The 26,280-nt window shown below is 45.4% G+C and overlaps 1 protein-coding gene across 2 annotated transcripts in view; it reads right to left on the reverse strand.

The window, feature by feature from the left end:
* Positions 1 to 26,280, reverse strand: part of LOC146813697 (solute carrier family 22 member 7-like) — a 452,780-nt gene that overhangs the window by 398,441 nt on the left and 28,059 nt on the right. The window contains exon 1 of one of the 2 annotated variants that reach the window (XM_085609109.1): positions 7,820 to 8,290. The exons of the other annotated variant lie outside the window; for it this stretch is intronic. Coding sequence (XP_085465235.1) covers positions 7,820 to 8,135 — 316 coding nt within the window. The 5' untranslated portion in view covers positions 8,136 to 8,290. Of the gene's footprint in view, positions 1 to 7,819; positions 8,291 to 26,280 lie in introns of those variants that run through there. 2 annotated transcript variants of the gene reach the window in all.

Raw genomic sequence — 26,280 nt, forward strand, 5'->3', positions numbered from 1 at the left:
AAGGCGTGTCACACTTTCATGCAAATGCAAAAAGAACAATTGATGGACAAAATTCTGAACAGTGTCAACCATTCACCTCCAGTACAGACCTCTGGGCCTAAATCCATTGTGTTTTTGCTCTCTGTGTCATTTCAGTTTAGACCCAGCCATATCCAAATCTGTCTTGACCCTGCTCCCCATGAGAATAGTCCAGCTCAAACTGGAGCAGAAACCAGCATACTGGGACTGGTTTTCGGGTATCACCCCTCATCAGCCAGGCTTGTTTGACCCGAGTGGCATGGAGAGCACGAGACCCATGTCTGGACATACCCATACCACTCGGGGTGACAAATGCAAAAATAACAATTGATGGACAGAATGCTGAACAATGTCAACCATTCACCCCTAGTACAGAACCCACATAAGAATATCAATACCCATAAATCCTATTTCAATGAATGCCATGAATCTATGTCCGTGCAACAGTTGATACCGGTAGAAACAATGTCAAAGTATAATATTCCATGCACCCATAACCATGTCGATACTAGTGGAAACTATGTCAATGTATGCCATGATCGATATACACATAACAATGTCAAAATCAGTAAAAATAATATCGGTGTACGGCATGACGTAAAAATGATATCAATGGCATGCCACATTATTCTTGTATCATTGCAGTTGGATTCACAAAAGGTGAGCTCCTCAATCCCGAGTCAGAGATATGTGGTCAGAGAGGCCCTGCAACCCCAACCAACGGTTTTCGAGTGACAAGTCACAGGTGGGGTCTCGCTTAGCCAAAGACAAACGAGCATAGAGGGAAAACCCTCATTGATCCCACAGATAGACAGTTGCACCACAAACCGGTCCAAGGAAATTGGCCTCAATAAAACCTGTTTGGCCAGAGGTGCCTGATCCCCAAAAATACCACAAAGCTAGATGCCACATGTAGATAGACACACGCAGCCAATCAGGACACCACATGCACACCACATGTAGTGATCACGCGCTGCCCACACTAGACCTCTGGACACATACACACTGGCCCACACCAGCTCTTCCTGAGGTCGAGAGCCATCTGTCCCTTTATCAGATGACTCAAATTGTTAACTATGACTGAGATGCTTCTCAAACAATGCATAATTGTTTTATTGCACCTAATGAGATGAATATACTATCGTTCAAAACTTTGTACAACAAGATACTTTCTTCAGACGCAACTCTGTTGACTCTATCCCGGCCGCTGCATTTAATTAAACCAACTTATTCCTGTTTTGCCAAATGCCTCTTGTTTTTTTCATTTATTTGAGGTAAATTAATATTCTAGCATCACTTTGGCGAGCCAGAAAGCAGAGACTGGTTTATCGAGCCCGACTGCTGTCGAAGAAAGGACCCCGGCCCGAACGGATTCAAATATACGCAACGAGACTGGTGAGCAGACAAGAATATTTGAATAGAGGTTTTGCTGAATCCACGAGGCGGAGGTCCATCTGTAGACAGCTGTCACAGGCTAAGAGACTACATCTGATCCTTAGTCGCAGTAGGTGGCGTGTGGCAAACTAGACCGAGCATAGATCACTTTAGCTTTTCCCTTAGTCAGCACGCTAGAGAGGGTGAATGTGGCTACCTTTTGGGGCCGCTGTGGGGGTGACGCAGGCTACGCCTAGTCTCTGGGTGTCAGTTAGGAAGCGTCTGGGCCTTTGGGCATGGTACAGAGGTACGCTCAGTCTCTGGGTGTCAGTTAGGGATCGCCTGGACCACTGCATATGGTACAGAGGTACGCATAGGCCCTGGGTGTTAAATAGGATTACCATCTCAATCTTATTTTTTAGTTACAGGGGTTTTCTTATGGGCTGCCAGTTTTTCAACACTGGCAGTGTCTAAAAGAAGTGAAGAGGTGTTTTTTTCCAGGTGTCAGACAGTCTGGGCGTCACAGTCAGTACACACAACCCCTGGGTGTAATATAGGGTGTAATTTGGATGTTAAGGACAAAATTAAGACCTTTGTGAATACGGTGTAGCTTGTGTCTGGCCACAGGTGGCCAGTAATTGTCTGTTAATTCTCTTTTCACTACACAAATCGTTCCTATTTTTTGTCCGCTGAACCTATAGTGACACTGTCAAGCTTACTTAGCTCTGTGTGTTACCCAGAACATCCCCCTCTCCTCGGGCTGTAGGCACTAGGGAAGGAGTAAGTTTTTTGGACAACCTTTTCTCTTTTAGTCTCTTTTAGATTTTTTCCATTTATGCATTTATCGATATTGTGGTTCTGTTCAAATTTTTTGCAATATTGCTTCATGTTTAAATGTTATGTCTTATTAGTGAGTCTATGATTTATAAAATCATAATTTCTTCCCAAATCAGAATTTCAGTCCTGCATGCTTACTGCTACAAATCAATTTGTGCTGTTTTGAACTAACAATTGCACTTTTTACAGGTTGTTACTATTTCATTGCATTTGTCTTTGTTTATTTCAAAATGTTCCTTTTTTTGATGCAGCAAAATTTAGAAAGCTGGTACAAGTAGATTGTTTTTTGGTGCCACCCCTTGTGCACAGTTCCCCATGTTTCGGGGAGAATTTGTAATTATTTAAAGAATCTCGAGACAATTAAAAGCTTAAAAACCCTCAAATAAGTTCCCCAGTCCATGTTGGACTCGACTAGACCACATGTTCGCGAGGTTAGAGAGACACTGCTGCAAGTGGCATGGCGACACCAAAGCAAACTCATTTCCCTTGCCTGAGGGGGGAACATTAGATACCAACAGCATAGAACACACCAAAATGTACATGTAGGCCAGACATGTGGGCCAAGAGAAAAAAATGAAAATTACCCTTTTAAGACTATGGGCCGACCACAGTGTGGCCTCAACACATACAACACCAGAGCCAGCAACATCAGGGAAGAAAGCTTCAACTCATCCAAATCCAACAGCGAGGGTGGAAGCATAGGCTGGGGTCCACCAATACAGAAGAAAGACAAGGAGCACAAACCTAGGACCCTGCAGGTACTTAAATATGCGCTCACCCCACTGACAGCCCAGTGCCTCCCTTAGGAGGGCGCTGTGGCCAAGATGTCAAAATGTTAAGTGAAACACCATAACCACTTTCTGGTGGATAGAGGGGTGACAAGCTCTTGCTTGAAGAAAGGAGTAGCCCCTATGTTCACGACCACTGTCATAGTGCAGGGAATCTTGAGTTTCAGGGCCAGGGTCCGCCATAAGGGAACTGCTCCAGCTAGAACTACGGGGGAATAGGATCAGGGGATAGTAGATGTACTGTCTGTCCTCCCCGACTAATACAGTAGGACGGGATCTATTGTCCAAATTTAGGATTTCCATCCAGTTCACCGAAGATGGAATCATAGCCAGTGTCTCCGCTGGAGTCTCCCCTCTGGGGTACAAACCAGAAACCTCCTCCCACGCCTAGGGAACCCCAGCCAGAGTGATCTCCGACCATTGAGGCCCTGTCAAGAGGATAGTCCTGGGCTATATGGAAAACCTTTTAGAGCTATGTGAATTAGCTCGACAGTGGACCAGCCCCTCACCTTTTCTTGGTAGAAAACAACCAAGAGGGTAGCATGTAGGGTACCAGGAGAGCCAGAAACTCAAGACCACAACACGCACATGCCCACTGCATTCCCTGGGGCTAAGTGAGAAGGCGTATGGGGACAATGGTGGTAGCAGCTAGACCATGCACACCCTCAGGCTTACCCGGTCCAGCCTTTGTCACCACGCTGGCACCTCCCAAGGGAGGAAGTAGTACAGGCAAGGCAGCATGAAGACAAGGGGTGCATTGCCCACACAGGCAGCCAGCCCCCTCTCTGTCATCAAATGCCAGGCCCAGGAAATTGACTGCAGTAAGAAATACGGCTTTCCCAACTGACGTAGTAACATTCCATGGAGGGGTCCCCGCCTGCCACATGGGAAAAATCCTTGAGCCTAGAATGGACAGGCCACTGACCTCATCCTCCACACATGAGCCCCCTTGGAGTGACCAAGAAACAGGCAAGGGCACCCCCAAAGGAGTTGCAGCGGTGTCTGATGTGCAAGGGGCGCCTAGCTTGACAAGGACTCGGCCGCAGGACCCCAGAGGGATCCAACAGGGTACCCGCACCAGAAAGCCAAAAGTCTGGGATCCTCCAAATTTTAGTGCATGACCTTATTGTCACCAAAGAAACCACATGGACGCATATTGTACTGGGACAGCCCTTACAAAGCATTGATCAGCTACAAGTGTATCGGGGTGCAGCCACTCCACCACCCCAGGGGGCAGTCGGTTGGCTAAACACGAGGCAACCGCTGCAACAGACAGGAAACTTACTAACTTACTATGTCCTGCAATCTGTGCCAAAATAGATAGATTGCTAGAATAAACCAACCCCTTCAATCAATTGCCTTGACTGCCCTTGAAATTCTAGGGCGGCCTCTCCTCCTCCACAGTCCTGATGAAGACCCGCTTGTGACACTCCACCAAGCGCCCATAGGGTTGAAACGTCGACAATCTATTTTGGCACAGATTGCAGGACATAGTCGCTATCAACTATATAATTTGTTTAACGTACTTGTCACTGCTTCTTGAATTTGGCCCTCCATAACAAACCGCATCCCCCCACTACCACCTCACTGCACTGTGTATCTATATCACCACTGAGCACTACTATCTCACCATTGTGTATCACTGTATGAATTTTGAAGTGCAAAAATTCTGCAATGTATTTTTGTTGTATGTAATTTTGTTCGCATAACGAATGCTATCAATCCTGATAGATAAATGAATGAAAAACCCTTTTTCTGTGTTCTTGTTCAAAAGGCCTTTCGCAAGGCCAACTGCCGCAGTACCACAGACCATTTTTTGTAGTGCACCAAGAAAAGAGACCTCTAGGCACCCAGACAACAGACATCTCCCCTAAAGACTACATTACAGCCTAAAAATGTTTTTTAAATTATGTATTTTTATATACACTCTATTTAGTCAGAGTGCTCTCGAGTCCTTCCGGAGCTAGGAAGTATGCCTAACCTCATTAACTATACTTCTACATTCTTGCAACGCATGCGGGGAGACTTCTTTCACCTCACATACACCTACTCTGAACCAAACACTAGCATTCCTCATGCTCTACATTGCGCACTCCTACATAGCACCTTGCACCAACACATGATCACCGTGGGCACTCAAACCACAAACCGGTAGTGCTACATTTGTTCACTGATACCCCACGCGTTAGGCGCAGACAGGCTGTACTTCTCCCAGGAGCCCCATAGGACAATTGTAAACATCACCCGGTATGAGACCAACCCCACTGCACTGTACTATAGCTGCCAAGGTTTCAGACTGCTATGTGTGACATTTTCATAATTTTAGTGTAATTGTGAGAGACATTTCATAGACTATGAGTGACCCTTTCTTGTGAGCAAAATCAAGCAATGAAGACGAGGTAAACATTCAAATATGAGAATTCACACCCATTTGAGCAACGAGAAACTCTAACAAGCATTTGCAATGCAAAGAGGTCTCGCATTTGTGAGTTAGAGCTATTGACATTGTTAATGGCAATGTTTTTTACCTACACATTTTATTTTTGGAGAGAATGCATGTAGTGTGCAAATTCCCTTGGAAAGGTCCTGCACTTCGTAATAAATATATTGAAAAAGACGCAAAGTGTGGATTGTGTCAACAATTGCTTGGCACGCACCTCATGGGTGAAATGTCGCCACACATGCACACCGTGGTGCTTTACTAATGCGAAACTCATTAATAAAAGTAGTGCTTACTGACTAACCAACACGATCGGGATCGGAGCATGTGAATCCGAATCCCGGCTTCTCTTTAATTTTCTAGACTATTTGACTCACTCTCTTGGTTATCCCCCAAACACTGGGAGGCAGTGAAGTTTGCCAAGGGGCGGGGTGCTGGGGGGCTTCGGGGGTACATGAAAATGTATTCATTGCCTAGTTGTCAAAGGTCGCCCGGTGCTATTAGTTAAAAGTGTGCAGATTTCATTAAGATATTAAGAGTACTTTACTCGCATCAATGAGAAAGTCGACATTAACTAAGCAAAATGCTAGAGTGCATGTCAGTTTTCACAGTGTTTTGGACATTACATTACATTACAGTACTGGTTGCTTAGTTTCATTGCATTTATTTTTGTATTTAGTCTTTTACACAGCATCCAAAGTAGGTTACCTAACCCCAAAACCCCGAATTGTTAAATGACCCATAGAAGGGAGTGTTTTACAGTTGAGCAAATGTGTCCAAATGTAATTTTGGTAGTGCCATGGAATGATCAGCCAATGAGGTACTCGATGAGCAGGTATTTAACTGCACGTTCAAAACGTACGGTATTGTGGCTGTTGTTTGTTTGTACACAACCCCCTCTCTGAAATGTGTTTATTAACACAGAGCTTCATCTACCAGACCGTGCTCACAGAAGGGCGACTAATGCACAGAACAAAATGTATTAATTTATCCTGAGTGTGAAGGCACCCGGAAGGCTTAGGTACCTGCCCGGAGAGGCTAGGGATCCCAGCGCTTCTACAGACTCTGCCGTGCTCCTCTGCACCAGCAGGGCACAGCTCAGAATCTGCCGCTTCTGCTAAGAATAGGTGAGAGGGATGAGGTTGGGGCATGCGGGAGTTGCCGGCAGATTTCAAGGTTATTGAACGTGATGATTCTGACATGAGGCAATGGAGACTGACTTTGTCTGTTTGTCTGCACCAGTCTTTTTGTCTACCATCTACCGGGCTCACTGTCATGTATCCATTCATCTCTCTTTGTTAGAGGTGCGCGAGCCAATATATTAATTAACAGGTAGAGCCAGCCGGAGACGAGCCAAGCGTATACGAGCCAGTGGGCGAGCCGTGAAAATGATCGGCATGTTAATCATACAGTAAACATGATGTAAATGTGCGATAATGTCTCTTCAGAGATCAAAAAAAGTGCATTTCTATAGCGCGTCACGTCAGTACACAAGATTATAGCACTGAATTGAGAGGAAGTTATTAAAAGTGCTAGTTTTAAGCATGAGTTAAAACACTGCCGCTCCTCCCGCCCGACAATGCCATTTGCGATCTAAGAGGCGTGAGTTGTCATGCGTACCCCGAATGTTGCTTAGAGTCTTATTGTATTTAGAGTAACATTCAAATCTAGTTCATTAAACACGAGAAGTTTTTGTACAGCACGCAGGAAAAACTGCCGGAGAAAAAGGGTGTAACATGCATCAGAGTGTGGCACTCCTTTTCCCCTTCCTCCGTGTTCTTTTCTTTTGTTGTGTTTTTCCCTTTCTCTTCTTGGCGCACCTCTAGTCCTATCCTCTCCAAACACAGTCATTCTAACTTGGAGCCCAGGTGGCAGTCTCACCTGTCCTGCACCGACGCTGTCGAGCCCCAGCTGTTCTAGCTGGTTAGACGCCTCTATGAATGTCTGCCCGCTACTGCTGGGATCTGCGAGTTCACGTCAGATCACTGACTGAGCCGGCCAGCGAAATCTTTCTTTGCTTCGTGTGTTTATCAGAATGAGCGTCAAGTCTGTGTGACACTGAACTTCTTTAACTTTTGTCACAAGTGCCCATGATTAAGGATACTTATGTATGCCTGTCATTGTGCTGTGCGGGGTTCACACTCCACTGGCTTCGAGGGAGTTCCTGGCATCGTGTTGAAGTATATGGCAGGCGAAAACGAACCAAGGTGGCAAAGAAAAAGAAGTGTATAGTTGTGGAGGAGTCAGTCAATACACACAGCCTCAGTGAGCAGCTGGCTGATTGCGCGCTAAGCGCCAAGAAGCAAATCTATCAGCGGGAGACAGATGAACAGAGCGAGGCTCTACATTCAGACGAACTTACTTCGTTTGCAAGGTGAGCCATGGTGTCGGTGTACGCTGAGCCGCCGCCTCCTCATACTCTGAGTCCGGGCTCCTGCACTCAAACTCCGCAGAGCTGCTGTCCGTGCTTTGGGCTCCAGCAGTGACTTACAATGTCCAGTGGGGCTGGCCGGTCCGGCAGTCATGCGGATCGCCATCATTTGAATATACCGCCGCAGCAGGCGGGCAACTAGAGCCAAATTTCGGGGGGGGCTGAAAAAGATTTCGGGGGGGGCTAAGTCTTCCAGCCATAGGCAGAGTGGCTGTAAGAAGGGGCGAAAACGCAACAAAAGCCTCATTAACGTGTAAATGGTCTTTTAAAGACCCGTGAAGTACTCGGGTGCGGCCCGCGAGGCTGTCTCAGCCGGGCTGACACATATGACGGGGGGGGCTGAAGCCCGGTGAGCCCAATGGGTGTTGCGCGCCTGCGCCGCAGCCAGCCTCCCACAAACATTCAACACCGCCGGTGGCAGCAGGACGTGACGTCCTGTGGCACCTGTTAGTCACAGTGTTGGGCGGCTGATGTCTCAGTAGTAGTCAGTGGGCACTGCCTGTGACGTCAGTCAGATCACGTAATGCCACGCCGTGAAATCCTTCCTATTCTATTCATAAAATGTTTGTTATTTGGAGCCACTTAGCAACACTCGGTCAGCCAGTCTGTGGTGCGGTGCACTGGCACTTCAACTTTATTTATTTATTTAATTATGTATGTATTTATTTAAACATCTTTTTATTAAACATATACAAGCTTCAGTACATTCTCGGTTCATAGTAGCATTCTTGTTGAGACATACAATACCGGTTACACAGTGCATGGCGTGCCCCCCAACATGTTCGCCGACTTTTCGGCAACATCCTTCCGATAACATACTTCACGGCGTCCGTTCTCCCATGTTTTTGCCCCCTGTTCCCCCCCCCGGCCCTCAGCTGTATCCTCTATACTTGGCCCGGGCGGCCCATATCTTCTCGCCTTTCCGTGGGCAACCCCGGCTCTGGTATCTCACCCGTTCTGCCCCGTAGCACCTCAACCTTAGTTTTACTCAGTATAACAGCCCTAGTAAGGCTTGACCGCTGATGCAGGCGCTACGCTTAAAATGTGTGTCAGTAGGGTGATGCGTACCACCACACTGAAATACGTTGGTCTAACACATGATGCGTGGTACTTAGCAGGACTGCTGTACCTTTTCACCGATCCTAGCGACATCCAAAATGAGCTAGATAGGAATGCGCAGAAGGGGCATTATCGGGGAGGACACTGTTTGCCCCCGGCACTTCAAAGAAAAAAATGATTGGAGGTAGCAGGATCCCCGCACCAGTGCACAAATACATTCTCTCCTGCCTTTGCCTGCAGTCCCTGGGGGGCTCTTAACGCCGTTAGGGCCACCTTCTTTAATGACAAGTGGATCCCAGACATGGAATTCCAGCGTCGGGCCGCTCACCTCAATCACACTAGGGAAAATGAGACTCATGGGAGGGGTCCAACTCCAGTGTATCTGCCCGTGCCAGGAAGTCTGGGTCACCAAAATCAATAGACACACATGGTTGGAGGGGAAGGGAAGGGAATTAGGGGTTGCCTAATTGTACAGAAACGTACACTGTATTCTCTATGTTTCAGAGGGAAAGAAAGCATACCGCTTGGAAGCAACCCTGATCGATCCCACAGACAGACAGTTGTACCACAAACAGGGCTGAGGAAGTTGACCCCAATAAAACCCGTTACCAGAGTTGTGCATTCCCCAAAACTACTACAAAGATAGATGCCACATGTAGATTGACACAACCAGTCAATCAGAATTCAGGACATGACATGCACACCACATGTAGTAATCACATACTTACAACACTAAACATATGAACACATACACACTGGCCCGCACCAGCTCTCCCTGAGGCCGAGAGCCATCTGTCCCGGTAGCAGGTGACCAAAATTACTTTTCGTAGAATGCAGAATAGTTTTATTGTACCTCACGAGATGTATATATTGTCGAACGAAACTTTGTACTAGAGACTTTCTTCAGATGCAGCTCTGTTGACTCTCTCGCAGCTGCTGCATTTAATTAAACCAACGTGTCCCTGTTTTACCAAACACCTCTTGTCTTTTCATTTACTTGAGGTAAATTCATATTCAAGCAACACAAGATGTGCATGATTTGCATATGGCTGGGTCCAAACTGGGGTGGCGCGGTGAGCAACAAAACAGTGGATTAAGCTCAGATCTCTGGGAGTGAATATTTGCATTGTTCGGCATTCCATCCATCTGTTTGTTTTGCTTTGATCGCTCTAAGTGCGCCGGGTATGCCCAGACGTGGGTCCCGTGCTCACTGTGCTACTGGATTCAAGCAGGCCTGGCTAATGAGGGGTGATACCCCACAACTGGTCCCAGGATGCTTGTTTCCGGTCCAGGGAAGATTTGGCCGGGCAGTTTGGGCTGGACTGTTTCCATGAGGAGCAGGATCAAGACTGATTTGCCTATGGCTGTGTCCAAACTGGGGTGGCGTGGTGAGCAAAAAAAAGATGGATTAAACCCAGATCTCTGTGACTGGGGGTGAATGTTTGCATTGTTCAGCATTCTGTCCATCATTGTTTTTCTTCACACTTTCAGGCAAGGCACACCCCTAAGTTGGACTGTTGAGGCGGTGTCACAATCTTGAATTTGGTGAAACTTGGAAATCTAGGTCAGGATAATGGCCACTCTCCAATGGAAGTGGTCCTATAGGGGCTGTAGTCAACCCAGGGGTAGGAAGCCAATCTGCTGCTATCCTGCACTCCCATAAATTACCCTAAATTCTGTATTTAGGGGTCCCCCTGACACCAGGAACTCAGGTTTGTCCACTGGGAACCAAAGGAAGGCCAATATTGTCAGTATGTAGGTCCTTCACCGAAATTGACACCAAACTGTGCCTGGCTGCGAAAATCACAAAGACCAACTTGTCTAGAAGCAAAACAGCATCCCCAAGCTCTTGGAGGACTGGTCTACCCTTCAACAACCAAGCAGCTTCTCCCTTGGGGTGGAGGAGCCACCCCCCTCCACCTGCAGGCACCGACCGCATCTGTCCAGCTCACCGTGTTGTTGTCATCAGGCCCACTAAAGGTTCAGCACCTCAGGAAGAAGTCTTTGTGGCTCTAAGAGCTTTGATCTGTCTACTAGGCCTGGGCGAAGCACTACGCTACGCTCGCGTAGTTTGCGAAGTTCGCGCTACTTCGCACTACGCGAACTGCACGTAGCACAGTGCGAACACGCGTAGCGTAGTGTTGCGTAGTGCTGCGGTCATTTTTTGCTTGCTCGCGGTCCTCAACGTCAAGTTGGCGACCGCGAGCAAGCAAAATGACATCCTGGCGAGATTTTTTCCTTGTTCGCGATCGCGAGCATGGAAAATAAACCTCCCGGCGAGATTCACAACGCGAGAAGGTCAGGTTTCTCATTGCGAGGGGTCGCGTATGCTCGCGACCGCTCGCGATGAGAAACTACCAGTTCGCGTTGAGAAAGCTGCAGCTCGAGGAAAAATCTACTCGAGCAGCAGAAAACTACAGCTCGCACTGTGCAAGATGCCATTTTCAATGATTGCACAGTGCCGGTTGCTTGTCCGCACTGTGCAATCATTGAAAACAACATCTTGCACAGTGCGAACATGTTACTTCGCAGTTCGCGAAGTGCTACGCGTAGCTCGCGTAGTGCGAACTTCACTTTGCGTAGCTTCGCGAAGTGCTACTTCGCGAACTACGCCCACCCTTACTGTCTACCTGCCAGTTTTGGAGATGCCAGGCTCTCCAGGAGCCGCCCAACACCAATACCCTCGATACCGGAGCAGTTGCAGCAGCTAAGGCTGGTTAAGGGTCCAGTCCGAACACATCTGACGCAGACAGCAACCTTCCATTGAGTGTGGCCCTGCTGCCTGTTTTCTTTCACTCTCCATATCATCAAAGCCAAGCGAAAGCCTCTAACAACAGTGATCTGCCGGACAAAGTTCACATAAACCGGTAGTGTTCCTGTGCCCCAGAGACCCTCAAGAGCCAAGTCCCCCTTTGGGTTCTGTCAGACTTGTCCCCACTTGCAACCTTTCTTTCTCAGTTACTTCTCCATAGACTTTACAGTGTAGCGCTCAAGGCTACCGACTCTACCAGCATCTCTGCACTCGGACTCACCAGGGCAGATGAAACGGAACTGCTGATATTTTTTGGACCTTGGCCACTAAGTACTTAAAGTCCTAAAAAACGCCCCCCAAAAACGTTTGCAAGTATACTTATAAAGTATAATTTTCTCCCCTGGGATAACAATTCTGCATTCGAGTCTCATGCCTCAAAGCCGTTATTCGACTGTTTATGTATTTCTGCAAAAATCTATAACTTCGAAAGTACTTACCTAATTCTGATGATCCTGCGGTCTAACATTTTAAAAAAATCTGTATTATTTTTCTGAATTGGTCTTGGATTTTCTTTTTGGATGTGTCTCATTTATTGACTTTGTGTTCATCTGCCCCCTGATAAGCGTAAACTGCTCTCCCACACTACCATAAATAGAGCACTTGGGATTATTAATTTTAGCCCCGTAAACCGAAAAGGGTCGGCCATACTTTTTGCATCGTGTGCCGATACATTGCACAGCCACATAAAAAGGCCAGTTTCCTTCAGTCATTTGGCAGGGTTGTGGGTATGGAAGCAACATTTATAAATACTAGACCTGTACTTGCCCAGAGTCCACATGTTCCTAAATTCTGGCGCTGCCAGGCACTGTCAAGAGGTGGCCTGCGGAATATGAAGCTGTCCTGTGTACTGCCTGGGAACACTGCATACACACAGGGCCGGCTTTAGGGTGCACCGTGCGTCGGACTTTGTTATCGTCCTCTTCCCAAACTGGCCTTCCTCGAAGCGGATTCCCTCACTACGACCCTCAATGCTGCGCCTTTTCTCTCCGTAGCCCCTTCCTCACATTTGTTTAACTTCTTTATTACAGCTGTTCATCCCACTGTAAGGTGCCAGGAGTGCTTTACATCACATATACATACTATACAGAGACACTGAATTATGCAAAGTGTAAATCAATGTACAGAAAATGTAACATCAGACAGCGAGGGCGACAAAGATTAGGCGTTCCGTGTTATCCATAGTGGTAGGCGTTATAGGTTGAGTGTTTGGTCGGTGAAAACACAAACTCAGGATATAAAATGCAGCACAGTGGTTGGGGTTGTCCGTACTAATGAGAGTTTAATACTGTCCCAAAGAACCCTCTTTAGCAATCTTAGAATAACAAAGTAGAAACAAATGTTTCTAAAACTGTGCCTTGCAGTTTGCATGCAGCGCTTTGACGCCAGATCATAGCTCACTGTGCTATATTAGAGTGTAACTTATGAACTGCAAAGTAACAAACAGATTTCTGAAACAAAAGCATTAACTACTGTGATATGGACATAAAAAAACAAATCTCCGATCTGTATGTTATAGATTCTGCTTTGCAGCAGACACATTAACACTCTGTGCTACTTTAGGATAAATCTAGACAAAAACGGTGACTAGATGAACCACAGATCTCTCCAGCAAGTACATTAACCACCAGAGTTATCCTGCCATTATTATTATCTTCTGAAAATGACTGGCACACAAAGATCTCTGCAGGCTGCTCTTGTCTCGCTTGTCGCGCCTCATGAATCAGCTCTGTCCTAACCTATGGTGCATTCCTGACAAGCTTCCTTTGTTCAGCTGCACTAATGGTACGGAGTGAACCCGGCATCTCTGCCCTGTTCTATTTAACTGTTTTATAAAGCGCATGGCACCCGACAGTGGGCGTGCCAGCGCCTGGAGTGAAGGTAATTAAAAGCAATTAGGAGAACAGATCGGTGTGTAGTTTCTATCTAAAACTCATAACGTTGGCATCCATTCTCAGGCTGATAGGCCAGGAAGTGCAGAGTTTGGGTGCCAGGCATGTGAAGGATCGACCCCCACCTCTAGCTCCTACTGCTCCCAGAGTGAGGAGAAGCTCTAGATTGCTGGACCGAAGAGCCCTGTTGGTCAGGGGGGAGGTGACCAGCTGATGGAGAGCAGATATAATACCATACTCCAGCCTACCTTTATAGGGTACATGTTCCGCCCTCTCTCTGTGCCTCACTTCCCTCTTTAGGGAAGGACCCCACTTCCTAAACACTTCTCTGCATGAACGTCCACTCACCAAAATGTTCAGAGGTCCAGAGAGTAACACCACCCCCTTTTAATTCACAGGGTGACCTCTGTGCCACTCTCAGCCCTGCCACAGGCTTCAGCATGGTTCTGCTTAAAGGCACGGGAGGGACTCTTCAAAAAGTTAAAATGAGTCTTGAAACCTCCCTTACTTTAGGCTGTTATCACTGCTTTCAGACCTGTGATGCAAGCATAGCGAAGGCAGTGTTAGGTGTACCAAAGGGCAAGCCAGGACTAAGGGCCAGAAGGACCAAATTGAGTTTCTGCATTTCCTAAATAGCGAATCCTAAGAAATCACATTTTAGGAAATGCAAAATAGGAGGTATAAAAATATTGAAAGGTAATTTAGCATTTTTTAAGGGTACGAAATTGCGATTAGGTCTGTTGAGAAATGCTAAATCCTTTTGTACATCCTGCCCTAGGAGTCCCTACCCCTAAATAAAGGGCCACTTGTGAGGCCTAGTAACACATCACAGGGCTACTGCTGCCTTTCCAGAGGTAGATAACACTCGGTGTTTACAGTTTTGCAAAACTGAAGCAAATGCGGCAGCAAGCAGTGCATGAACAAGTTATTACCAGCCCCACTACAGGCATAATAGCAGACACAACAAATAAGAAACCTTAAGCACCTAAACACCCGCAAGCCCCAGCTATCAGAAAACAATCAATAGGTTAACACTTCCCGATATTCAAAAAAGAAAAAGCTCTCTTCTTTCCTGCTCAGAAATTACGACAGAGCCATTTTATAGTCGGCAGACCCCATTTATTGGTATATGTACTAAGATGTTACCCTGCATTTGCATCACAAGTGACGCAAAATCTTTTTTTAACTATTTACTGTCCAATGCTAATCCTGTTTAGCACTGGATAATCACTTGAAAATAACGCACAGCAGCACATAGCGCTGCCTTGCATTACTCAGCGCCAAGGGGGTGCACCATGGGTGCTGCATGGGCATCCCCATGCAACCAACCACCCAAGGTTCCGAACGCTAAGCTCTATTTACTTAGAAAAGTAGGCACGGTTTATTGTCAGAAAATGGCACCCATTTCAAATGCTTTCATTTCTCCTTTCTTTTCTGACTTTGCATGTGTTCTGTTATGTTAATAGAACTTGTTAAGCGCAATGTATACCCGGAGATGTCTTGGCGCTGGTTCAGCAAGCAAAGGTGAGAGAGAAAAGAAAAGAGAGCCTACTGATTAAAAATCAATGCTTTCAGGTGCTTTCTGAATTGAAGGAGGAAGGGGGCTGACCTTGTAACGGGAGGAGATTCCAAGATCTGGAAGCTGCTCCCTTCCCATTTAAGTTTCTTAAATCCGATGGAATTGATTTTAAGCCTGATGATCTTAGAGTTCTGGTAGGAGTGCACCAGGACAAGACCTTCTTCACGAAGAGAGGTCCAGAGTCGTGAAGGGCTTTATAGGTAAGAAAGAGAGACTTAAACTTGATTCTGTGCTTGACCTTTGGCCAGTGGGGATCTTTCAATGCGAGAGAAACAGAGTGGCGTCCGGGCAGTCCCAGTAAAAGTCTGGCCGCAGAATTCTGGAGCACTTGAAGCTTGTTCATGTGTTGGGCCTGCAAGCAGCCATGAAGGCCATTGCAGTAGCCTCTTTTGGACAGTATTAACCTAGAGATGACTGTCTTCCTAATAGATGTGGGAAGAAAGATTAATATTTTCTTGAGCATTGATTTGTTTGCCCAGATTTAACGGTCATCTATAATGACCCCCAGACTCTTGGCTTTACTGGTGGGATCAGGAGGGGTCCCGTTTCTAAAGGCCAGCAAGATGCTGATCAGAAATTGGGGTTGTTACCGAACAGAATCACCTCGGTTTTCCTGGCGTTGCGCTTGAGACTATGCTTGCTCATCCAGGAGTTGATCTGTCTCATACAGCTCTGAATGTGGTGACTGGTATCATTAGCGTTGTTAGAGGCGGAGAACACGATTTGCGTGTCAGCCGCATCGGAAGTGAGAGAAAAAGCAAAGCATGGGACAAGTGTGGCAAGTTCTGCAACTTATATATTAAAGAGGGTGGGGCTGAGCGAAGACCCCTGCGGGACGCCACAGGGCAGGCTAAAAGAGTCCGAAGTAAAGGCATCTATTTTGATTTCATTATCCCTATCGGTCAGGAAGGAAGATAGTAATTTTAAACCAAGATTTTTGATACCTATTGCTTCCAAACGGTGGATCAGGGTGGAATGCTCCACCGTATCAAATGCCGCAGATAGATCCAGCAGGATCAGAGTGGCTGATCCTCCATCGTCCAGAATAAACTTGAGTTCATCAGTGGCTTTGATCAGGGCCATCTCTGTACTAGGATCCGAATTGTTCGGGATCGAGCCAGTTGTTCTCTTTGATGTACTGGGTTAGTTGGGTGTTCATCACCTCTTCGCTTATTTTGGCAGGGAATGGAAGCCTGGAGGTGGTCAGGTAGTTGGCTGGATCTTTTGGGTTCAAGTTTGATTATTTTTTTTAACAATGGCAGAATGGAAATTGGGGTGGTAGGGCCGGCTCATCAATGGCATTCCACTTTCTTAGACCAGCGCACCCAAACTGTCAATCTATGTCCCTTTCGATCTGGTGCTAAATCCCTTATGGAGGGGGTTCCTCAGGGCTCTTGCCTTAGTCCTACTCTTTTTAAAATATATGTGGCCCCCTTGCAAATTTCTTCAGAGACCATGGAGTTTTCTCTGACTAGATGATGCATTTTTTCCAGTTGAATGCTGATAAAATGGAAGTTCTTCTGTTTGGCAGAGCACAAATCCTGTAGTCCCCAATTGGTGGCCATCAGAATTAGGTCCTGCCCCCACCCCTACAACCAAGGCAAAAAATCTGGGAGTGTATCTGTACCTCTCTTTATCTATGAAAGACCAAGTGGCTGACGTTTCAGGCACTTGTTTTCACATGTTGAAGCACTTTCGGAGAGTGTTCCACCTTCTCCCTTTATCTGTCCGCAAGACCCTGCTCCAAGCTCTAGTTGTCAGTCGACTGGACTACTGCAATGCACTCCTGGGAGCAGAAAATGAGGTGGTATTAAACAGGTTGCAAGTGGTACAGAACATAGCAGCAGGTTGGCTCTTAATATGCTCTCTAGAACAGCCTCCCTGCTGTTATTGAAATCACTTCACTGGCTCCCCATCCGTGACAGAATTAAGTGTAAAATCTGTTGCTTGGTCCATTAAACAATCAAGGACAGGGTGCCCAAATATCTGGCGGAAAAATGTGTCCACTACCGTCCTAGCAGATCTCTGCACTCTGGAAAGAAGGCTCTGCTAGTAGTCTCTTGATTTAATAAACTTTGAACCGGGGCAGATCTTTTGCCTATCTAGCCTCGCGTCTTTGGAACTCACTCCTCAACGCTTTATGCAAGTGCCCTATTCTTCTTAAATTCAGAAAACTATTGAAAACTGAATTCTTTTATAGCTGGCTGTTCATCTATCCTCTATTTTCTCTGCTGTCAACGCGGATATACCCCTTTGGGGGTGATTCCAGCGCTCTACAAATCATTCATTGATTGATTCAAGGCATATTTCCAATAGGATGGAAAGATGTCAGTTCCGAACATGGTATTAAAGATGTTAGCCAGATTGGATGCAATAATTTCAGGAACCAGCTTCAGAACTGAAGGTGGACAAGGATCATCCGGGGAGCCTGACTTGGTAGGAAGAATGAGATCTTTCATTTGAGTAGTTGTCACCGGGACAAAGACGGCCACTGCTAAATCATTAACAGGGTGATCAGCCCTTATGCCGTGATAGGCAGGCAAAATATGATTGCAGGAGTGATCAAAGGAGTTCAAGATTAGATCAATTTTGCTCCTAAAATGCAAGGCGACCTTATCGCAGAAGGACTGGCTAACCCAGTCCCCTTTGTGATCAGGTTGTTTGGTGAGTTTATCAATCACCTGTTATAATTCTTTCACTGAGTTTTTAGCGGATTAAATATATTTCTCTCTCATGAGAGTCATATTGGGCTCTCCATTTCCTTTGTTGGCATCTGCAGCTTTGTATTTGTAGCCTGAGGGCTTCTGAAAACCACGTGGCAGATGGGCATGTCCTATCTTGGCCAACCTTTTTGGTAGAGACTGTTAGGGAGAAGGCCAAATTAAGCCAGTTAGAGTAGTTCTCTACTGGTAGCTCTGGGTTTGCAACGGGTGGTGGAGCAGATATAGTCATCGCTTGCTGTAGTAGATTTTGGTCAAGTTTAGCCCAAGCTTTATACTGTGCTGAAGTTTGCTGCTTTTTTGGAGCTGTGTCAGCATCCGAGCAGTTGAGAGTAAAGAAGATAGCTGAGTGATCAGACGTAGACAGAGGAAGCGCTTTGAAGCTAGTGATGGCTTTATTGTTAGAGAATAACGCGTCAAGCGTGTGCCCTGCACTGTGGGTGGGTTAGGTTATTTGTTGGGAAAGATCTAAGGCATCCATCATTTGGAGTAAAGAGATGATGTCCTTGTTGTCGTGCTGATCTAGATGAAAATTGAAATCTCCAAGAACTGTGAAGTTAGAATTACAGATATCTGCTTAAAAAAGTGAGCTGATAGAACTTAGGAAACCGAATTTAGGGCCAAGTGGGTGGTAAATAAGGGATCCTCTAAATGGTTGTTTTTTAGTCAACGCAATGCCAAATGATATAGCCTCGCAGTCATTTGATTGGATGGTCGCGAAGTTGACCGTAAAGTACCCACCATAGATAATGCCCCCTCCTCTTTTTAGCAGGTGGTCCTGTCTTTACAACCGATAACCTGTGGGGGTTGCTGTGAGAAGTTCCGGCATGGACGTGTTAGTAGCCCAGGTTTCCCTAATCTTCCTGACATCAGGCTCGTAAAGGTCGATTAGATCTGCCATTTTAATGGCATAATTTACGAGGCTACAAATGAACACCTTGGACCGTTCCTTTCCGAGTATACTGGGGCTTGGATCTTGAAGGCTGGGTAGGGAGAAAGGGCCTGTGGTCTGAAAACTACAGGTCTTGTAACCTTCCTTCTTGCCAAGCCAAAGACCGGGCATATTAAAATGATTACAATCTATGTTGTGTTTGTTAAAGTTTAGAAGTTCCTTACTCGAGAAAGAGATTCTGTTGTTGGAGTCTGGAGCAAAACCAGCAGCGGTCCTGGTGCTCGGTACGATTCGGGCACAGATGGGCTTGCCTTTGGCGTACCTTCGGCACGCCAGCAGCGCAGATGCGTTGTTGAAGTCTTAAAATAGTCCTGAATACGAGGGGGCGTGTCTACACAGCGGTGGTGAAAGCGCGGTCTAAAAACAAATGGACAAATAAAACAGGGGTCAAATCTGGGGCACAGCAACCCCGCTTACCCTACACAGGCTCCCCTGTGTGGGAAAGATACTGGGAACCAAGGATAAAATAAAGTAAACCATGTGAAGAAAAGCACAAAATCATTAAAAACGGGCTGTTTATCCCTACCAAGATGGCGCTCCCCGAGGGAAGGTCGAACCAGGCATAGGCAATGTGGAGCGAGGCAACTCCTGAAAACCGGCGCTGAGACCAACTCTCCCGGTGCTTACAAGGAAAGCAAAAGGTGGACAGACAGGGGAGGAAACTGAATAAACTTACAGTTGTTCAAGTGAGCTGCACGGATGCGCTGTTGAAGTCTTAGAATGGCCCTGCATATGAGTGGGTGTGGCTACACGCCGGCGCTGTAAGGATGGTCTAAAAACGAATGGGCAAATGAAACAGGGGTCTGTATGTGTTCTGCACTGTACAGCACACATCCACAGTGGGAAAAGGTTTAAAATTAGTTTAACCCCTTCTGTCCCCATGACGAGTCCAGCTCGTCATGAGGCATTCCCCGGGGAATCCCTCTGGTGCGGGCACCATAGGGATTCCCTTTTAACCAAAATAGCATCGGGAGCTGGGGAAGAGATTTCCCAGCTCCCGAGGCCCCCCCCCCCCCACTGCTTTCAGTGTAATGACGATCGGCCCCGACGTCATTACACTGAAAATGAAACTGAAATGAGCCAAGAGGCTCATTTCAGTTTCACTTTGTACGTGGCCCCCTGAGCACGTAGAAAGACGGGAGAGGTATCGTTGGAAAGGGCCTTTGCTCCCCCCAAATAATTTTGGCATCATTTAGTCTTTTGATCCCCCCTGGGGGGCAGATGGGGGCAGTGGCCCCCAATCTGCCCCCCCGGGGGGCAAAAAGCCCACTAGACACCAGGGAATTAAAAAAAAAAAAAAATAGGGGTGGGGGCTGCCCAAAACGGGCAGGCCCATGCCCCCACCCCACCCCCAATTATCACAGTCTTTCTGCCCCCCCCCCCCCGGGCGCAGATGGGGCATTGGCCTTTTTTCAGCTAAATTTGAGGTTTGCAGGGCATTCTGGGTAAGGAAACGTTGGGGGATCCACGCAAGCCATACCTCCCTGGAATCTCCCAGGTGTCTAGTTTTCAGAAATGTGTGGGTTTGGTAGGTTTCCCTAGATGGCCGCCAAGCCCGGGGCCAAAAACTCATGGGACCCCATTTGCAAAACCAGGTTGTTTTGTGATAGGTAATTTTGATGTCTCCTCAATAGGTTTTGGGCCCTTGCCTGACGCGGGCACTAGGCCTACCCACGCAAGTGAGGTACCATTTTTCTCTGAAGACTTTGGAGAACGCAGGGTGGGTGGAATTTTGTGGACCCACGCAGATTCCAGAACTTTCCACCACAGAAATGTGGGGAAAATGTGTTTTTTTTGGCAATTGTTTAGGTTTGCAAGGGATTCTGGGTAGCAGAACCTGGTGGGAGGCAGTCAAGCCACCCCATCCTGGATTCCCCTGGGTGTCTAGTTTTCAAAAATGTATAGGTTTGCTAGGTTTCCCTAGGTGCCGGCAGAGCTATGGTTCAAAAACTACAGCTAGGCACTTTGCCAAAAAAGGGTCATTTTTCACAGCGAAATTGAGGTGTGTCCACGTTGCGTTTTGCGCCGTTTCCTGTCGTGGGCACTAGGCCGACCCACACAAGTGAGGTACCATTTTTCTCGGAAGACTTTGGGGAACGCGGGGTGGGTGGAAATTTGTGGATCCACGCAGATTCCAGAACTTTCCACCAGAGAAATGTGGGGAAAATGTGTTTTTTTTGGCAATGTTTTAGGTTTGCAAGGGATTCTGGGTTACAGAACCTGGTGGGAGGCAGTCAAGTCACCCCATCCTGAATTCCCCTGGGTGTCTAGTTTTCAAAAATGTATAGGTTTGCTAGGTTTCCCTAGGTGCCGGCAGAGCTATGGTTCAAAAACTACAGCTAGGCACTTTGCCAAAAAAGGGTCATTTTTCGCTACGAAATTGGGGTGTGTCCACCTTACGTTTTGTGCCGTTTCCTGTCACGGGCACTAGGCTGACCCACACAAGTGAGGTACCATTTTTCTCGGAAGACTTTGGGGAACGCGGGGTGAGTGGAAATTTGTGGATCCACGCAGATTCCAGCACTTTCCACCAGAGAAATGTGGGGAAAAGGTGGTTTTTTTGGTTTTTTTTTAGGTTTGCAAGGGATTCTGGATAACAGAACCTGGTGGGAGGCAGTCAAGTCACCCCATGCTGGATTCCCCTGGGTGTCTAGTTTTCAAAAATGTATAGGTTTGCTAGGTTTCCCCAGGTGCCGGCAGAGCTAGGGTTACAAAACTACAGCTAGGCACTTTGCTAAAAAAGGGTAATTTTGCATTGTGAAAATGTGGTGTGTTCACGTTGGGTTTTGAGCCATTTCCTGTCATGGGCACTATGCCTACCCCTACAAGTGAGGTACCATTTTTATCGGGAGACTTAGGGTAATTCAGATTTTTAAAGGAACTGTTATTACCTATTGGCTTTCGATGCATTTCTGCCTTCCAAATGAAAGACATTGTGTAAAAAAGAAGTCATTCTAAAAAATGACTGATAATTCTCATGCTAGTATGAGTATCCCAATTTTGGAAATGTGCAAATATCTACTGTTTCTAAACTCTATATTTTGTTCTCATTTCAGAAATACATAGGTGTCTTTCATACCGATTTTTCCATGTACACATTTTTACAGAATAATTACTATATACCCGGTACATAATAAAAAACCATTGCAAGTTGCTGCTCAGTTTTTGGCTCTGGGTTCGTCGGGTTCTTGGTGAACCTACAAGTCCTATATATCCCCACAACCAGTTCTAGCAAGTAGTGTCCTTAGGAACAAGCACGCACGCCGCTGAAAGCAAAACAAACCAGCGCTGAAACACAAGTACTTGTGCGCACACGCTTTAAGGGTGCCCGTGAACGATGCGCTTGAGCGATGCTCTTAATGAAGAAGAGATAGGAAAGCCAGATGGCGGCTGTGCGCGTAATTGTGCGCATAACCGCAAGCTCTGGGCCACATAAAAAAGCTGTGGTTGGCTTTTTAAAGCCCACTCACTAAATGTCTCGCCAGAGCAACACATGCGCTGGCTCAGGCGAGACCTAAAAATGAACATTACCACATTTTCATTACAAACTATTAACAAAACGTGCCCCGTTGTTATATTAAGAAGAACAAAAATATTTCAAAAGTTGGACGACCAGGTTAACTATTTCCATATCTCCTCAAAAGAGAAACGGGATCATGCAGTAGATATTGAATTAATGGTTTAAATGTGCATATCAGCTCTGTGAAGAAAAATACACAAAAGCCCGTTTCACCCGGTGGGTTGTAGGAGCGCACCCTTCAAACAAGGATGCGTGTTTGTTTTTGCAAGATGATGTGTTTAAATAAAAGCCAGGCTGGTCTTTTCGCCCAGCTTCACCTCTTCTCCCCAGGGCTCTCATCTTCTTTCCAAAAGCCCTTGCTCTGTGTGAATGGTGAGCAGGGGGGAGGATGGCAGGCAATACAGCCAAAATGTTCTCCTGGCACATTTCAAAGAGAAGACTCATTGCGAAAAGAAGCACCTTTTCCGAGGTTAGCACTTCAGCCAAATGACCCCTAATTAACCTTAACGAGATGTCTGATTTCAAGCCTTCTGCTTCCACCACCGAACAGGGGTGTTTGATGTGAAGTCTGGAGCCTGTCCCTTTAACTCATGCACCCTGCCCCCTCACTGCGACTTTTCAGCGGGCAGGAAACATTCCCCAGGAACAGGGGCGTAACAAACACCCCCGCAAGCCCCCGCGGTGCGGGGGGGCCCCCACTCTTCAGTAAATGAAGGGGGCCCCCTCAGCTCTTCGGTAGAGAGCTGTGGGAGACAGGCTTGCTTTAATCAATGTTAGATAGGGGTCAAACCCAATATACCCTTGAGGGCTTGGGCAAAGAGATATGAGAAGGTCAGTGTGCCAACAAGGGATTTATTTTAAAGTGATCAATTATTTATGAATTTCACCGATTTGAATCAATAGGCATGTTAAGATAAAATAACATCAATGTGAAATCAATTTCATAAACTGGACATCATAGATATATAATGATAACAACGCACACGGGGATTTCTTTTGTGATTCAAACACATTAGTTTATGTAATTTCATCCAGAGTAAAAAGAGTACAAAAAAGACATAAATTAAAGCAATATATCATGAAAACAGGGGACGGAATTAAGTCCTCATTTCATCTATATATACACATCTATTCCTGATTGGTTTGAACAGAGATGCAGCTTTTTCTTAAAAATACAATCTGCTGTACATAACGGATAACTTGGAATTAGATGGTAAAGTCGACGTTTCGGTCTTGGGTAGTGTCAATCCGTCAGACCATCTTCAGGACAATGATTGCTTAAAAAAGGGACTCCTAAACAATACAATGCAAATAGTTACATAAATGTAAACATAAGTGCACTAACAAATCTATGTACAAAGTTTAACCCGTGTGCGAGCAATAAAGTTATCAATATCTTATCAAAAGTTATATCAAATGTCTAATATTGAAAATGCTATTATCTTTCAATCATTTCAACCAATTATTTTCTGTGCTAATAGATAATTTGTATCAATGGTCATGCTTACTTAGAGGTCTCAGTAGCGTTCTCACGTAACTTTATTTAAAATCATGTGAGTATTTACACTGCAAATCAAAAAACATGATTCAAAATTTAGTCAAAGAGAGTTGTCATGTTGTGTGAAAGAAATTATCATACCATGTGGAGCTTTGGCATCAGCAACTGCCAGATCGTGATAATGCGGGAATCAATCCTGCCGAGATTTAATTTCTGTACAATAGAAATAGATGATGGTGTATTAACTATTCAATCACCTATATGTTATTTCTCTTTTTCTGACTATGTTTATAGATTCCAATCGTAGTAATGGTAGTATGGATCTATTTAAGAGACCCGATTGTTTGCCAGTTTATTCACAATTTGTGTAATACAGTGATTTTCAAAGCTTGAATGAATTTTACACATTATATATACCACCGAGAGAGGTGCTACAGCTTAAGGATAGGGGCCTGACTAGTGTATATCACAGCAGGGCAAAATAATGAACTTTCCTCAGTAAAGTTTTGCTTTGTTCATCGTTGATTTAGAAGAATGTCAATTTGGGTAAATCACTCGAGACTGTACTAAAAATTAACGTTTGCTGACAGAACACGTTATTAGCCGGTCAGTAAGCAATGAGTAAATTAAACATGACTTACATTACTGTCGTTAGTCTTCAGGATGTGAATATGATCCGTCTGGATCAGGATAGACTGATAATACACTGCTTTTAAAGAAAGGCTGTGGTTACAAATCGGCACAGCTGAAAGCTGGAAGGATAGAAAGAGTGACGGCGTTAGGTTGAAGCGGCCATTCATTGCAGTCTTATTTAAACTAAACAACTGCAATTATCTAGGGTGTGTAGGGAAAATTTGTCATCTCACATTTGGCGTGGACAAATTGAGGTTGTATTTCTACAATGGACATTTAATTGCCCGGTTATCCAGTATAACAATAAAAATATTTTAAAGCATATACAATCGCTTAGAGGGTTATCATACGCTGATTGATTGTTGTTTCAAAAGGATCTTTTCTAATTTTATAGGGTCAAAGAGTTATATAAATACACTGTTTGGAGTGTACTGAATCAAGCGAGAATGCGCGTCATAAATTCACCAGTGAACAGTACAGACATTTTAAACAACTTACTTTTCTGGCGTCAGTCTTCAGAGAATCAATGGGGGTCTGCCTGCATCAGAACAGCCTAAAGGTATACTAAGCTGTGAAGTGCTTTTAAAGGCTGACTATGGCAGCAATTCAAAACAGCTGAGAGTCAAGAAAATAGACAGGGTATCTTTATCGAATGACAGCGGCCATCTTGAAGAGGCTTTTATCCACTTGATGGCTATGTTGTCACTGTGGTATATCAGTTATATTACAGCTAACAGAATTTATTGATGAATAGTTATGTATGTGATCTAGAGTAAGGTTATCTGAGGCCGGTCATTAATGTAATCCGGTCCATTCTCGGCTCCACGAGATATATATAGACTTTTACGTTGGATTACAGCCGCCATTTTGAAGTGTCCAACTTCACTCAAAGAGTATATTATTTCCTATTTCTTTTTAGCATTAATTAAAGACGAATTTCTGTGGTTGTGACTGAGTGGAAAACGATTATGAGCCGCTTGAAATAAGCGGGACATTAATCATGCTCCGGGGTAATCCTTTACCTTAGTGCTCACTGTCTGTGTAAACTATATTTACATAGCACAAAAATGTGAAAACATACTGAAAGTCTGTAAAAAATTTTTGATTACATGTTGATATATTTCTCACAGATACAAATCCAGTAAGTCGACCGTGTATCTATAACATTGGATATTACATGAAGTTATTGAACATAAATATGGGTATCCTGCCTATATCCATTCTATTTCTCACGGTGCAGTACATAAGTATAGTTGGATGAAGAAATATAAAGTCTGCATTCTTATCAGCAACACAGAGACGTGCTATTTTTCTCGCATTGTATTAAACAAAAACATAATTGGGTCAGTTGATGTCTAATATACATTTTTCTCAGCATCTCATAGAGATTCTATATCGGTTGACCATCGGATCATTCGTTGTTGTAGTTGGTTAACGATCAGATGTTCAGATCTAGATTTACATGGGCAGGGGCAGCTACTTAGATGGTATTTACATAGATAGGTAGCATGATGAATGCAATACAATTTCAATGACTCTATGAAATGTGGGATTAAACAGCCTAGTTTGAAACTGAAGAGGGCTGTTAGGGCCTAGATCCACAGCCCTACTCATAGGAAATGCTACTGTCAGTAAAGGTACAGTTCAAATGATGAAAGGACATCAACGGTTAAGACATGCCAGCGAGTGCCACTCAGTGGCAGAGTTCAGGCCTTTTTTAATGTTATCAG

This window comes from Triturus cristatus, chromosome 6, assembly GCF_964204655.1.
Source record: "Triturus cristatus chromosome 6, aTriCri1.1, whole genome shotgun sequence".
Lineage (NCBI taxonomy): Eukaryota > Metazoa > Chordata > Amphibia > Caudata > Salamandridae > Triturus > Triturus cristatus.